The sequence below is a fragment of the Gopherus flavomarginatus genome, chromosome 1 (genome assembly GCF_025201925.1).
Source record: "Gopherus flavomarginatus isolate rGopFla2 chromosome 1, rGopFla2.mat.asm, whole genome shotgun sequence".
In the NCBI taxonomy this organism is placed as follows: Eukaryota; Metazoa; Chordata; order Testudines; family Testudinidae; genus Gopherus; species Gopherus flavomarginatus.
Window position 1 is genome coordinate 343,633,034 of NC_066617.1, and position 16,091 is coordinate 343,649,124.

The 16,091-nt window shown below is 45.3% G+C and overlaps 1 protein-coding gene across 1 annotated transcript in view; it reads right to left on the bottom strand.

Moving 5' to 3' along the window:
* LOC127043843 (zinc finger and SCAN domain-containing protein 20-like) overlaps positions 1–15,165 on the bottom strand; it is an 86,541-nt gene extending 71,376 nt beyond the window's left edge. The window contains exons 1-2 of the mRNA XM_050938060.1: positions 14,602–15,165; positions 12,773–13,184 (exon numbers count right to left, since the gene is read on the bottom strand). Of these exons, the coding sequence (XP_050794017.1) occupies positions 12,773–13,184; positions 14,602–15,124 (935 nt within the window). The 5' untranslated portion in view covers positions 15,125–15,165. The remainder of the gene's footprint in view (positions 1–12,772; positions 13,185–14,601) is intronic.
* Positions 15,166–16,091: the final 926 nt, after the last annotated feature.

Sequence of the window (16,091 nt, forward strand, 5' to 3'; positions counted from 1 at the left end):
TATTCTTATTCCATGCTCATCACCACAGTATCTGAGCACCTTTCAATGGTACATTAAGCAATGTGACTAACATCTGTCAGATATTGTTTGTTCCCTCCCCACTAACATGCAGTGGAGTGTGTTGTAATAATGTTTGTGCAAAATATGCCTGTGAGGTATCGTTTGAAAACTAATAACTCACTGGCCAATAATATCATGATGAACTGTGTGTAGGAACATTATATTTAAAGTTATAAACATAGGCTGAAATTGAATCTGAAATATGTTTACCAGACAAGTCTGGGTAAACCAGTTTCCCAAGACAAAGGACAAGCTGGTGCCTCTAGTCAGGTGTCATCAAAGTTGGTGGGCCAACACCTATCAAGTGGCCACTCTTTGGCAAGGAAGCAGGGTGGGAACAAACTGATCTGCATTTTAGAAAACTATAGCGTTGAATCTCTTTCACCACAAGATTCCATGACTCCATCCTCTCAGCAGGAACTAACTTTATCTAGAGGTAACCCTCAGGAAACTGCATTTCAAAGGGGAACTTCACTTACTAAAGTGAGGAGTAAAAACATCCAGAGGTCTCTCTCCCCAACCATCTCTCTCTCTCTTTCACTAAAAATGACAAAAGATACAGCCTTGGGACTTTGGGAGGAGATCCCTGAGAGTTTGGTCAGCAATGTTACTGGGAACATGGTAAGGATTTCACCTCAAACCAAGTCTAGTTTGTTAAGTTTTAGTACTAAGAAGTATTTTATCTTTATTTGTCTTGTAAGCATTTCTGACTTTAATGTCTTTTACTTGTAACCACTTAAAATCTTTGTAGTTAAATAAACTTGTTTTAATCTTTAATCAAAATTAATCCTGTGTTGTGAATTGTTTGGGTCACTCCCTTTAAGGTAACAAACCCTTCTATATTGTTCCCTTACAGAGGCTGGAGAGTGCGGAGCACATGTTTTTGAGGGAAAATCCGGGACTGGGACTATGTTGGGATCACCCTGCAAGTAGTAACCGAGGCTGGTGTAAGCCAGAGTGTGATGTGAGTTTTGGTGACAGACTGCAGCTATACACAGACACTCATGCTGTGACCTGCAGGCTGTTTGTGAGGGGCCCAGGTTGAGAGTTACAATAACAAAGCATTGTAAGGCACCCAAGGTTGCAAGGCAGGTGCTGACACAGCCCCTCACTCATCTCTAATTAAAGCCAACAGACCTGCTGATAAGCCAAGATGAGAAGGCTGACTCCTGGAGGATTGCCTAAGAGACATTTGGATTTCCCTTCTCTCATAAGGGAAAGAGAGAGAAAACAGTCTTTCTTTTATTTGTTTTGCTTAGAGAACCTCTCATATGCTACAAAGTGGGGGAGGGCATTACATACAACTTAAAGTGGGGACAGGCACTTATGTGGGATGTGTGAGACCCACATTTCAAGTCCGTACGCTACAAATCAAGCAGAGCAGGGAGCATCAGAATGAAAATGAACTTCAAAACCTCTAGCCAGCCCAACTGAGTACCTCACGTGACTGGCCCCATGATACGAGAATTTCAAGCATTCCTAGAAAGTGGCATTCAGTTAGAAAGATAGTGGTATAAATCTGAAATATCGGGCTAGTATTTTTAATGATCTCCAGCAGCAAGTGGGAAGTAAAGGCACTTAGCTAAGATCTTCCCCCACATGACTATCAAGAAATCAGTCTACAATACTCATAGACTCATAGACTTTAAGGTCAGAAGGACTTTAAGGACTAGATCTACTAGTATGACCTCCTGCATAACTCAGGCCACAGAATCTCATCCACCCACTCCTGTAACAAACCCCAACCTATGTCTGAGCTACTGAAGTCCTCAACTTGTGGTTTAAAGATTTCAAGATGCAGAGAATCCTCCAGCAAGTGACCCATGCCTCACACTGCAGAGGAAGGTGAAAAAAACCCAGGACCTCTGCCAATCTGTCCTGGAGGAAAATTCCTTCCCAACCCCAAATATGGCGATCAGCTAAACCCTGAGCATGTGGGCAAGACTCACCAGTCAGACACCCAGGAAAGAATTCTCTGTAGTAACTCAGATCCTACCCTCTCTAGTGTTCCATCACAGCCAGCCATTGGGCATATTTACCTCTAATAGTCCAAAATCAATTAATTGCCAAAAACTCCCATCATACTATCCCTTCCATAAACTTATCAAGCTTAGTCTTGAAGCCAGATATGTCTTTTTCCCCTACTACTCCCCTTGGAAGGCTGTTCCAGAACTTCACTCCTCTGATGGTTAGAAACCTTCATCTAATTTCAAGTCTAAACTTCCTGATAGCCATTTTATATCCATTTGTTCTTTTGTCCACATTGGTACTGAGCTTAAATAAGTCCTCTCCCTCTCTGATATTTATCCTTTTGATAGATTTATAAAGAGCAATCATATCTCCCCTAAGCCTTCTTTTGGTTAGCTACACAAGCCAAGCTCTTTGAGTTTCCTTTCATAAGAAAGGTTTTCCATTTCTTGGATCATCGTAGTAGCCCTTCTCTGTACCTGTTCCAGTATGAGTTCATCCTTCTTAAACATGGGAGACCAGAACTGCACACAGTATTACAGATGAGATCTCACCAGTGCTTTGTATAACGGTATTAACACCTCCTTATCTCTACTGGAAATACCTCACCTGATGCATCCCAAGACACATTAGCTTTTTTCACAGCCATATCACGTTGGCAGCTCATAGTCATCCTGTGATCAACCAATACTCCAAGGTCCTTCTCCTCCTCTGACCTGCTCCTGGAAATTTCCACTACATGCATCTGACGAAGTGGGTATTCACCCACGAAAGCTCATTCTCCAAAACATCTGTTAGTCTATAAGGTGCCACAGGATTCTTTGCTGCTTTCTCCTCCTCTGTTACTTCCAACTGATGAATCCCCAGTTTATAACAAACATTCTTGTTATTAATCCCTAAATGCATGACCCTGCACTTTTCACTATTAAATTTCATCCTATTATTATTACTCCAGTTTACAAGGTCATACAGATCTTCCTGTAGGATATCCCGGTCCCTCTCTGTATTGGCAATACCTCATCCGCAAACTTTATTAGCACATTCCCACTTTTTGTGCCAAGGTCAGTAATAAAAAGATTGGTCCCAAAACCAATCCCTGAGGAACTCCGCTAGTAACCTCCTTCCAGTCTGACAGTTCTCCTTTCAGTATGTCCCATTGTAATCTTCCCTTTAACGAGTTCCTTATCCACCTTTCAATTTACATATTGATCCCCATCTTTTCCAATTTAGTTAATACTTCCCCATGTGGAACTATATCAAATGCCTTACTGAAATCAAGGTAAATTAGATCCACTGCATTTCGTTTGTCTAAAAAAATCTGTTACCTTCTCAAAGAAAGAAATCAGGTTGGTTTGGCACGATCTACTTTTTATAAAACCAAGTTGTATTTTGTCCCATTTACCATTGACCTCAACGTCCTTAACTACTTTCTCCTTGAAAAATTTTTCCAAGACCTTACATACTACACATGTCAAACTAACAGGCCTGTAGTTACCCAGATCACATTTTCCCCTTTCTTAAAAATAGGAACTATGTTAGCAATTCTCCAGTCATACAGTACAGATTCATTACAGATGTGTTTACAGATTCATTACAAATTCTTGCTAATGGACTTGCAATTTCATGTGCCAGTTCCTTTAGTATTCTTGGATGAAGATTATCTGGACCCCCTGATTTAGTCTCATTAAACTGTTTAAGTTCAAGTTTGGCTTCTAGCTCAGATGTGGTAATATCTACGTCCATATCATACAAGTGACTTTAGAACCTTTTTGTATGAAGGACTGACACCTGCTCCTATTAAAGACAATAGCAAAACTGAATCAGTGGTAGCAGGAGCTGTCCCATAATGGCTCAAATCCGGAGAGGCATTGAGCATTTGCTCCTGCTGAAGCCAACGGATGTTTTCCTGAGTAAATAATAAGTAAGGACTTCAAGGTTCATAATTAGTCTATGTATTGTTTACATTACACTCTCACCAAGATATTTTGACTTAGGATCATAGATTATTAGGGTTGGAAGGGACCTCAGGAGATCATCTAGTCCAACCTCCTGCTCAAAGCAGGACCAATCCCCAACTAAATCCCCAAATGGCCCTCTCAAGGATTGAACTCACAATCCTGGGTTTAGCAGGTCAATGCTCAAACCTGGTGCCTGCCTCCAGCCCAATAACAGGGGAAGGCACTAACACAAATGCAGCCCCTCTCTCCTCCTGGTGCCCCATATGGATACTCTGTCCCTGGGTCTGAGCACCTCTTTGGCAGTGTGTGTGAGGGGGGGAGAGAGATGGCCCTTGCCCCTCTCAACATTAGATTGTGATCCTGTCGATGCTCCTATGTAGGGGGCAATGGGGTGTAAGGAACTCCCTTCTAGTTTCCTGCACCCATATCACAAGCAGTATCATAGGATGGCGTTGCCAGAGGTGGGGGAGTAGAGCAGTGGCCTTATTCCTGCAGGAGGTGGGTAGGGAGTGGGTGGCTGAGGGCTTGGTAATAGGTAAAGCCTTGGCTTTGCTTCACAGTGTACATGCCAGTGTGTTGAACCACACAAAGGAGGAAAGATGTTGTGCCAGGAGGAAGGCTGTCCCAGATTTCTTTCTCCGTGAAGCAAAGGGGAAACAGAGACACAACACAGTCCCTGCTCTGCTCCTGGGTCAAGGCAGCTATGTGCTACCCTGTTCTTGGGGTGGGAAAATTCAAGGTGCTTAGCCAGTGCATAATAAGAGACAGTCCCTGCTAACAGTCAAGACAGACACTTTACAGAGAACAGGAAAGATCGTGATCCCTATTTCACAGATGGGGAATTTGAGGTGTAGAGAGATTAAATGACTTGTCCAATGACACACAAGAAGTCTGTGAAACAGCCAGAAATTGAACCCACATCTCCAGAGGTTCAGGCCGGTGCCTTAACTATAAGAGCATCCTTTCTCTTTGAGGTGGGTTGGTGTTATTAATGCCCCACCAGAAGGCACAGTGAGATCTACAGAAAGCTATTCAGTGCGCAGAGTAAAGCTATGTTTCAGAATTTATTTTCTTTTCAAATGTAATTATTCTTTCACATAAAAGATACCAAAGACGATAAATGGAAACTTGGATGAAAGCAACTGGGAAGTAAATCTGATTGAACTATAAGAAAAAAGTAGTGAATGGAACAAATAATTTCCTTTTATAATGATGAAGACGAAGAAGAAGAAGAAATGGGAATAAAGCAATATTTGTCTTTTAAATATTTGTCTTTCTAATCTGAGCAAGACCATAGAGCTGAAAACTAATGTATTAAAATAGATATCTGATTTCACTGGAGTAACAGATGCTCAGCTAATTCATGATATCAACAAGGATGTGAAAACAATAGGACATAAAGTCACCCCGTGATGTGTCAAAGCTGGGAAATTTTAAGATGCAGTTCACTGAGTCACTGGTTTAATGTGTGAACTGCTGTTACTTTTAAAATTTGATTTTAAAAACTTTATTTCAGCCCCCTGTTCTGCACCCACAGAACAGGTGCTGAATCTACTGGTGGTAATTTTATCGCTCCCATTACTGTAGTCCAAGTGTCTCAATCTTCTGACAGTTCTGTCCTAGACAGAGGAAAAATATGTCATCTGATTGGACATTATATCCCTTTTTCTCACTCTTTACTTTTCCTATTTAGGTCTCAGTCCTCTGTATGCTTATCTATCTAAGATGCTACTATATTACATCTGCGCACACATACCCTGAAACCCTTAATGTATTTTACCTTGTCAACTCCCCTAAGAGAAAAGGGAGAGCTATTTTCCTCATTTTATAGATGGGGAAGTGAGGTACAAAGAGGCTACAAGACTTGTCCAAGGTCAGATGAGAAGGCTGCAGTGGGCAAGTAGTTAAACCCAGGCCTCTCAAGTTGTAGGCCACTAGCCTAACCCTGGACCATTCCTCCTCTCAGTCAAGTGCCTTAGCTCATGGTTCAGTAGGCCTAAATGATCACTGACGTACCAATGAGCAATGGAAACATGGACAATAGTCAGAATGAGAGTAACCACCAGCTTATGGGCAGGAGAGGTAATAAATTTTGGTGGTAGACACACTCTTTATCCCCAGTGGTGATATATGTCCCATGTATCATTACATGCAGTTAATAGTTCAGCATATGTGGGGGTGACTTTCATCCTTCTACAGAGGGCTAGCATAAGGCCAATACACCACTAAACCTGCATCCGGTTGCAGCTTGGATGCATGCAGAGAAGTCAATGGTTACAGTCCTGAGTGACAGCAGGAGAGGAGGTGTTATTAGAGAAGGGGAAGGTTGGAAGGGCTTCAGAGGGGGCTGCCCTGCTCTGATCCCTTTGAACTACTCTAGTGACCTCAAATTAGCTGAAATTGGGGATGTCCAGCCAATTCCTATGGATCCCCTGCTCCCCGCACCGGAGGAGAAGAGAGGTGGCCAAAGCACACTGTGTTCCTGCAATTACCAGTTCACACATGATTGCATGGGGTTCACTGGCAGTGGACGCATATTAGTGCAGCTCCTACAGTGCCCCAACCTGTGCTTGAGTCCAGCACCAGGCAGAGAATCAGGGAGCTGTGACAGCTCCTTGACAGTCTTCTTCTGCTGCACCCAAAGGAAGCAGGATGAAGCAGAGAATATGACGCAAGCAGTTCAGTTGGGGCCATGTTAAAGTTGATGACCAGACATATCAGAGGAGATGGCAGCAAGACAGGCTGAAATGTACGACCGGATGGAGGGAAAGCAAAGGAGGAGAGGATTCAATCCATGTGATCAGATGAGACCACCTAGGGAAGGGGCTAAGTACCGAGCCCAGGGGTACCACTGTTGAGAGTGAGAGAGAGTAGGAAGAAGGATCACTGAAGGAGAGGCCAGTGAGGTTAGAGGAGGACCAGAGAGTATATGATCACCAAATCCAAGGGAGGACAGGATATCATAAAGGAGGTTATGACTGATGGTATCAAAAGCAGCAGAAAAGTCAAGGAGGAAAAAATAGAGCTTTGTCTCCAACCCTAACCCTTCTGACTGGCATACTGCAAAGAAAGCACATAACTCAGGCTGCCCGGTTTTCTTCATGACCATTTTGTGCTTCACTCTGAAACCATTTGAATATTTTAGTTCCATGCCTTTGGTATGCCAGCTAATCAAATTCTATTAGCTTCAAAATCTCGATCCTGCCAAATTAATACCTTCTCACTTGTCAATCATAGTTCAATCCTCCGGCTTAACAAGAGCAATGGCATGTAAATTTATGTGATTTACAACCCTTATCACTCTATGCCATTAATTTCTTCTTCTCCAATTTCAGATGCTGGCTCATGCCCAATTTCTTCTAACTAAATTGTGATAAGATGAATATCTTATTTCTAGGTTCTCATTATTTCTTAAAGCTGTTTCCTACCTTTCAACCTTTACATGATGGATACAGCTGTCAAAAACCTGGGCATGATCCCAGATCTGGATATTTCTTATATGAATTACATTAGATACCTAGTTGGGACCTCTTTGCAGTTACTGTAGTGAAGGTCACTTTATGCTCTTTCAAATACATCACCAATTTTACAGATATTATAATAAAGTATAACTGGGGTAATATGCTATTTGCCACCCGTTTGGCCTTACATTAACCTATATTTGGTTCCACATGCCAATTAAATTTCCCTTAATATGAAGGAGCTCAAATTTCCACCTTATAGAGTCATGCACGTGGTCAAGGCCAATGGTTAATTACCCTCACTGTTAAAAATGTACACCTTATTTCAAATCTGAATTTATCTAGCTTCATCTTCCAGACACTGGACCTTGTTATACCTTTCTCTGCTAAATTGAAGAGCTTGTTATCAAATTTTTGTTTCCCACACACAGACTGTGATCAAGTCTCCTCTTAACTTTTACCAAAACAAAGGGAAAGTCAGGTTCTGTGAACCAAGGGTCTTATAATCTAAATCAGAAAAAGATGCACCATTCAGTGAAGCTCACCACAGGGCATCATGAAACCAGCTGGTTCTTAAGGGAGAAGGTAGGAAGCTGTTCCATGATATATGACAAGGTTCCAAAGTTTAGAGAAGGGGAAAAACAACAGTTAGGAGGAAAGATAAAGAGTGAGAGGGAATATGTGATGAAATCATGCAGAAATGTAGAGAGGAGCAAAATAATGCTAGCATAAAATTTTACAATGGATAAATAGATAGAGCAGGGGACAATAAGGAGCTTAAAGTGTGGCTTTTACTCTGAAGAGTGACTAGTAAACCTAGTACCTTCTTCCACAACAGATTTATGCTTATGCTTCTACTCATCCTAATATTGCAGAACCAACACAGATAAGAGGATATGAGTTGGGTGTTATTTCTTCTTGTGCATTATCAAGAGAATTGTTAATTAAATCCCAGTTAGTGGCACGTGGAGCTGGTTGAAAAACAGTGAGTAAAAACACTATTTTGCACCCAAATTTTGATCAGTTCTAGTGACCCCTTTGCAAGTTCACTGAAATCCATGAGACTGCACCGGTGACCCTGAGGGAATATTTGAACATAACAGAATTGTACAAGGGTGATTGAAGACCTAATTTAATTGGCAGAACCTTTGTAACTGGTGATGCATAAGACGATAAGAAGAACTCAGCTTGACTCTCAAATCCCAGAAGTTTCAAATAAAAATATTGGGGGAAGGGAGGATGGTGAAATTGCCCACCGCAAAGGGAATGGAGGAGAGGAGCAAGCTTCTCTACAGTAATGAACCCAGTTTTAGAGATGCTGAGTGATGAAACATTTGAGAAGAAACTACAAAGAGACAGAGAAGCAAAACTGGACTGAAGGTGAAAGGTCCAAAGTGAAGAGGGAGATCTGGACATCATGGGTGTATCAGTGGAGGCTGAACCCCTGGGATCTTGCGTGACCTACAAAATAAAAAGGCGTCATATAAAAAATGGAAACTAGGTCAGATTACAAAGGATGAATATAGGCAAATAACACAGGAATGCAGAGGCAAGATTAGAAAGGCAAAGGCACAAAATGAGCTCAAGCTAGCTATGGGAATAAAGGGAAACAAGAAGACTTTTTATCAATACATTAGAAGCAAGAGGAAGACCAAGGACAGGGTAGGCCCACTGCTCAGTGAGGAGTGGGAAACAGTAACGGGAGACTTGGAAATGGCAGAGATGCTTAATGACTTCTTTGTTTCGGTCTTCACTGAGAAGTCTGAAGGAATATCCAATATAGTGAATGCTTATGGGAAGAGGGTAGGTTTAGAAGATAAAATGAAAAAAGAGCAAGTAAAAAATCACTTAGAAAAGTTAGATGCCTGCAAGTCACCAGGGCCTGATGAAATGCATCCTAGAATACTCAAGGAGTTAATAGAGGAGGTATCTGAGCCTCTAGCTATTATCTTTGGGAAATCATGGGAGACGGAGGAGATTCCAGAAGACTGGAAAAGGGCAAATATAGTGCCCATCTATAAAAAGGGAAATAAAAACAACCCAGGAAACTACAGTCCAGTTAGTTTAACTTCTGTGCCAGGAAAAATAATGGAGCAAGTAATTAAAGAAATCATCTGCAAACACTTGGAAGGTGGTAGGGAATAGCCAGCATGGATTTGTAAAGAACAAATCATGTCAAACTAATCTGATAGCTTTCTTTGATAGGATAACGAGCCTTGTGGATAAGGGAGAAGCGGTGGATGTGATATACCTAGACTTTAGTAAGGCATTTGATATGATCTCGCATGATATTCTTATAGATAAACTAGGAAAGTACAATTTAGATGGGGCTACTATAAGGTGGGTGCATAACTGGCTGGATAACCGTACTCAGAGAGTAGTTATTAATGGCTCCCAATCCTGCTGGAAAGGTATAACAAGTGGGGTTCCGCAGGGGTCTGTTTTGGGACCGGCTCTGTTCAATATCTTCATCAACGATTTAGATGTTGGCATAGAAAGTACGCTTATTAAGTTTGCGGACGATACCAAACTGGGAGGGATTGCAACTGCTTTGGAGGACAAGGTCAAAATTCAAAATGATCTGAACAAATTGGAGAAATGGTCTGAGGTAAACAGGATGAAGTTCAATAAAGATAAATGCAAAGTGCTCCACTTAGGAACGAACAATCAGTTTCACACATACAGAATGGGAAGAGACTGTCTAGGAAGGAGTATGGCAGAAAGAGATCTGGGGTCATAGTGGACCACAAACTTAATATGAGTCAACAGTGTGATACTGTTGCAAAAAAAGCAAACGTGATTCTGGGATGCATTAACAGGTGTGTTGTAAACAAGACACGAGAAGTCATTCTTCCGCTTTACTCTGCACTGGTTAGGCCTCAGCTGGAGTATTGTGTCCAGTTCTGGGCACCGCATTTCAAGAAAGATGTGGAGAAATTGGAGAGGGTCCAGAGAAAAGCAACAAGAATGATTAAAATGTCTTGAGAACATGACCTATGAAGGAAGGCTGAAGGAATTGGGTTTGTTTAGTTTGGAAAAGAGAAGACTGAGAGGGGACATGATAGCAGTTTTCAGGTATCTAAAAGGGTGTTATCAGGAGGAGGGAGAAAACTTGTTCACCTTAGCCTCCAATGATAGAACAAGAAGCAATGGGCTTAAACTGCAGCAAGGGAGATTTAGGCTGGACATTAGGAAAAAGTTCCTAACTGTCAGGGTAGTTAAACACTGGAATAGATTGCCTAGAGAAGTAGTGGAATCTCTATCTCTGGAGACATTTAAGAGTAGGTTAGATAAATGTCTATTAGGGATGGTCTAGACAGTATTTGGTCCTGCCATGAGGGCAGGGGACTGGACTCGATGACCTCTCGAGGTCCCTTCCAGTCCTAGAGTCTATAAGGGTATGTCTACATCTGCAATTTTGCAGCGCTGGTTGTTACAGCTGTGTTAGTACAGCTGTATAGGGCCAGCGCTGCAGAGTGGCCACACTTACAGCAACCAGCGCTGCAAGTGATGTTAGATGTTGCCACGCTGCAGCGCTGTTGGGAGTGGTGCATTGTGGGAGGCTATCCCACAGAGCACCTCGTCCCATATCAGCGCTGTGGCTTGTGGGAAGGGGAAGGAAGTGTGAGTGTCTTTCTGCTTCCTGTTCCTGTTCCAACGCCCAGCGGTGCTTTGTTACACATGCGGAGCAGTGTGGCAGCATTGTGACTGTACAGCGCTTTTTCTGCGAATTTTTTAAAAAATGGATCCTCAGCAATTGACGACCTTATTGATGAATGTTGCCAGCACATCGCGCTTGGCAGTGGAGCTATTCCTTCACCTGCAAAAAGTGAGTGATAGTGAGAGTGACAGTGAGTCAGACGATGATATTGAATTCCCTCACTGTGAAGACAGTACATTGCTTGTGGCAGTAACAGACGTGCTCAGCTCCCTGGACCGGCGCGTTTGGGCTCAGGAAACCAGCACTCAGTGGTGGGATCAAATCGTCCTGCAATCCTGGGATGACGAGCAGTGGCTGCAGAACTTTCGGATGAGAAAAGCCACTTTCATGGCACTGTGTGCTGAGCTCGCCCCTACCCTGCGGCGCAGGGACACGAGATTTAGAGCTGCCCTGCCTGTGGAGAAGCGGGTGGCTATTGCAATCTGGAAGCTGGCAACTCCAGACTGCTTCAGATCGGTGGCAAACCAGTTTGGAGTGGGGAAGTCTACCGTTGGAATGGTGCTGATGCAAGTTTGCAGGGCCATTAATCGCACCCTGCTAAGAAGAACCGTGACTCTTGGGAACGTGCAGGACATTGTGGATGGCTTTGCAGAAATGGGATTCCCTAACTGTGGAGGGGCAATAGATGGGACGCATATTCCTATTCTGTCACCACCCCACCTGGCATCAGAGTATGTTAATCGCAAGGGTTATTTCTCCGTGGTTCTGCAAACGCTTGTGGATCACCGTGGGCGTTTCACTGACATTTACTCAGGATGGCCTGGAAAGGTGCACGATGCACACATATTTCGGAACAGTGCCCTGTTCAGGAGGCTGAGGGCCGGGACTTTTTTCCCAGACCGCAAGATCACAGTAGGGAACGTAGAAATGCCCACTGTGATCCTTGGAGACCCCGCTTACCCCTTAATGCCATGGATCATGAAACCATATACAGGGAAGCTTGACAGGAGCAAGGACCGGTTCAACTACAGGCTGAGCCGGTGCAGAATGACTGTGGAGTGTGCTTTTGGCCGTTTGAAAGCTCGCTGGAGGTGTCTTTATGGGAAGCTAGATTTGATGGAAAGCAGCATCACCACTGTTATATCCACGTGCTGCACCCTCCATAATATTTGTGAAGGGAAGGGTGAAAGATTCAGTGAGGAATGGACCTCCGAGGTTAGACACCTGGAGAATGAGTTTGCTCAGCCAGAGAGCAGGGCTAATAGGGAGGCCCAGGAAAGGGCTTCAAGGATTAGGGATGCTTTAAGGGAGCAATTTGATGCTGAGAGCCAGCAGTAATGTTTGATGCATTTGATGTGCTTTGCTCTACCTCATTGTGTATTATTTACCACTTCCAGCAGCAATAAAACGTAGTGAAAGAAATAGAAAAAAAAAACTTTATTCAACATACAGTACAAAACATGCAAGGGGGTAGGGGTGGTTGACAGTACATTTACAGGTTTTACTATGTCCTATTTTGATCAATATTCACTGTCTGTTGCACTTCAGCATTACTATGCTGCAGAATGATGGGGGTGGAGTGAACAGGGTAAGAATTATAGTTATCAGGGATAGTAGGTGATCTTATAGGTGTTGGGGGCAGCTGGGGATAATAAGGAACTGGCTGCTGGAGAAAGTTGTTTTGTGAATATACATGGTGACAAGGAAGAGGGTTTTGGGAGGGCTGTGGGTTAGCACGGTACATATTTGTCTGCATGGCTACAAGAGACTCGAAAGACTCAGTTTGGCGAGACAGGAGGCTTATCATCTGCTTTGTTGTTTTTTTGGCAGACAATTCCTTTCTCCTGCTTTCTGTTTGCCTACACAATTCCTTTCTCCTGCTTTCTGTTTGCCTCCATTCATGTACAGTCTTTCTCCACTCCTGTACACTGCTTCTCCATTCCTCTGTCTTCCTACTTTCCCTGTTGTAGTGGCTCAGAACAGACTTGATCAAATCCTCTTTTGATTTCCTAGGATTGCGTCTCAAGTTCTGCAACCTACGTGAGGGCGGTGATACAGCTGCAGTAGTCAAGGTCCCTAGAAAACAGAGAGATAGAAACATGTAATACACAGAGGCATCATTGTTTATTATCAAATTTTGAAGGACTTTTGAGACTTTAGGTAGCATCCTTCTCACATACTTCACATAACACAGAGAGGGCAAGCAAGCTAAGTCATGGCGAGCAATGGGGTGAGTGTTTTTAGCAAAAATTACCCCTTGGGAGTGGGAATTGACCACTGGGTCGCTGGGGTTTATCAGCAGTGGGTACAGGGGGTAGCTGGTGTCCTGAAGAAGGGACAGTAGTGAACAGGAAGGTGGTGAGCTAGGTGCTTGGGGGGTTGGGGTTTTTTTTGGTCCGCTTTCAACCTGTCCTGATACTGAGGGGGGGGGGGGTGGAAACGCGGTGCTGGATGCCTGCACACCGCGTGGCTCCCTCCGTGCTGGGAGGGTGGCTGGGGAACACGGCAGCACACCGCAGGGCTGGATGCCTGCTTGGGGGCGGGGGTGGGGAACACCAGAGCAAACCGCGGGGAAGGATACCTGCTTGGAGGGTGGCTGGGGAACACGGCAGCACACCGCGGGGCTGGATGCCTGCTTGGAGGGGGGGTGGGGAACACCAGAGCAAACCGCGGGGAAGGATACCTGCTTGGAGAGGGGGTTCGGGGGACACCAGAGAAAACCGCGGGGAAGGATACCTGCTTGGAGGGTGGCTGGGGAACACGGCAGCACACCGCGGGGCTGGATGCCTGCTTGGAGGGGGGGTGGGGAACACGGCAGCACACCGCGGGGCTGGATGCCTGCTTGGAGGGGGGGTGGGGAACACCAGAGCACACCGTGTGGCTGGATGCCTGCTTGGAGGGTGGCTGGTAAACAGGGCAGCAAACCGCGGGGCTGGATGCCTGCTTGTAGGGGGGGTGGGGAACACGGCAGCACACCACGGGGCTGGATGCCTGCTTGGAGGGGGGGTGGGGAACACCAGAGCAAACCGCGGGGAAGGATACCTGCTTGGAGAGGGGGTTCGGGGGACAACAGAGCAAACCGCAGGGAAGGATACCTGCTTGGAGGGTGGCTGGGAAACACGGCAGCACACCGCGGGGCTGGATGCCTGCTTGGAGGGGGGGTGGGGAACACCAGAGCACACTGCGTGGCTGCCTCCGTGCTGGGAGGGTGGCCGGTAAACAGGGCAGCAAACCGCGGGGCTGGATGCCTGCTTGTAGGGGGGGTGGGGAACACCAGAGCAAACCGCGGGGAAGGATACCTGCTTGGAGGGGAGGTGGGGAACACCAGAGCAAACCGCGGGGAAGGATACCTGCTTGGAGAGGGGGTTCGGGGGACACCAGAGCAAACCGCGGGAAAGGATAGATCAAATCAATGGGCTATTCCACGTTTAGGCATGCATGCAGGCAGCCATAACCAAAATCCTCCTCTCCCAAAACATTGAAATCTACTTACCACGAGCACGATCCTCAGCTTCCTCCTCACCGTCAGCTTCCAGCTGCTGCGACTGGCTAGTCTCCTCCAGGCTGGAGAAGAGATCCTGGCTGCATGTGTCCTGGGACTCTGGGGTGTCTCCCTCCACGCCAGTAGCCTCACTGTCTCCGTCCTCTACACCATCCCCCACTTCTCCCTGCTGTGAACTCTCCATTGTGGTCCTCGGATTGGCAGTGCGGTCACACCCAAGTATGGCATCCAGCTCCTTGTAAAACCTGCAGGTTGTGGGGGCAGCTCCTGAGCGGCGATTTCCCTCACGGGCTTTGCAGTACGCACTCCTCAGCTCCTTAATTTTTACTCTGCACTGCAAGGCGTCCCGTTCATGGCCCCTTCTCATCAAGGACTGCGATATCTGACCATACGTATCATAATTTCTCCTTCTGGAGCGCAGCTGTGTTTGCACAGCCTCTTCTCCCCACACACTAATGAGGTCCTGCAGCTCTGCATTGGTCCATGCTGGGGCTCGTTTGGTGCGTGGAGGCATGGTCGCTGAGTGATTGATAGATTAATTGCACTCCACACCTGGCTGAGCAAACAGGAAGGGGATTTTTAAATTTCCCGGGTCATTTAAAGGAGGGGTCAGGTGAGCACAGGGCAGTGGAGTTTGCTTGATTACCAGAGAGGCTTCCTCAGGTATGCTGGGATACCTGCTTATTCCACGGAGGTCAACAAAAACGCTGGTGAGTGTCTACACCTGATGACCAGCGCTGGTGATCCAGCACTGGATCCTCTACACCCGAGGTTTGACCGGGTGTACGGCCAGCGCTGCAAACAGGGAGTTGCAGCGCTGGTAATGCCCTGCAGGTGTGTACACCTCCTAAGTTGCAGCGCTGTAACCCCCTCACCAGCACTGCAACTTTGTGGTGTAGACAAGGCCTAAGTAACTGTTTTAAATTTCACCACTAAGAGGCAGGTGTATTAACCACTGAAACTGATAAAGAGTTAGTGTAATGCTGACAAACAGAATTGAACCAGGAACCTCTGGAGCTTAGTGCATGAGCCTCTACCACATGAGCTAAAAGCCAACTGGCTGTTAGCTAAGGCTGTAGAGCAGACTCGTTAATTGCTCTCTCTCTCTCGCTCACTCGTTACCACTAGATGGGACAGAACACCACACCCAGGAGGTGTGTGGGTTACATTAGCACATAATTAGTCACACCTAGCCTGATTCTCCACTCACATCAGGGTAAGTCAGTGATGTTACATTGCTTTTACACCTTTCTAAGTAAGAAAAGAATCAGGCCCATCAACTATGCACTTTAATGAGCTCTCTCTTGCTTGCTTATGTGGAGAACAATATGACCTGGAGCAGTAAGTGCAATACATGCACAGATGGACCAGCGTAGCACATGGCTCCCTCTTCACAGAAAGCATATGCTGTGCAGACTAGGCACACAATCCTGATGCCCATGGAACCACAACAACAATGGCAGAGTCTGCACCTCTACTAC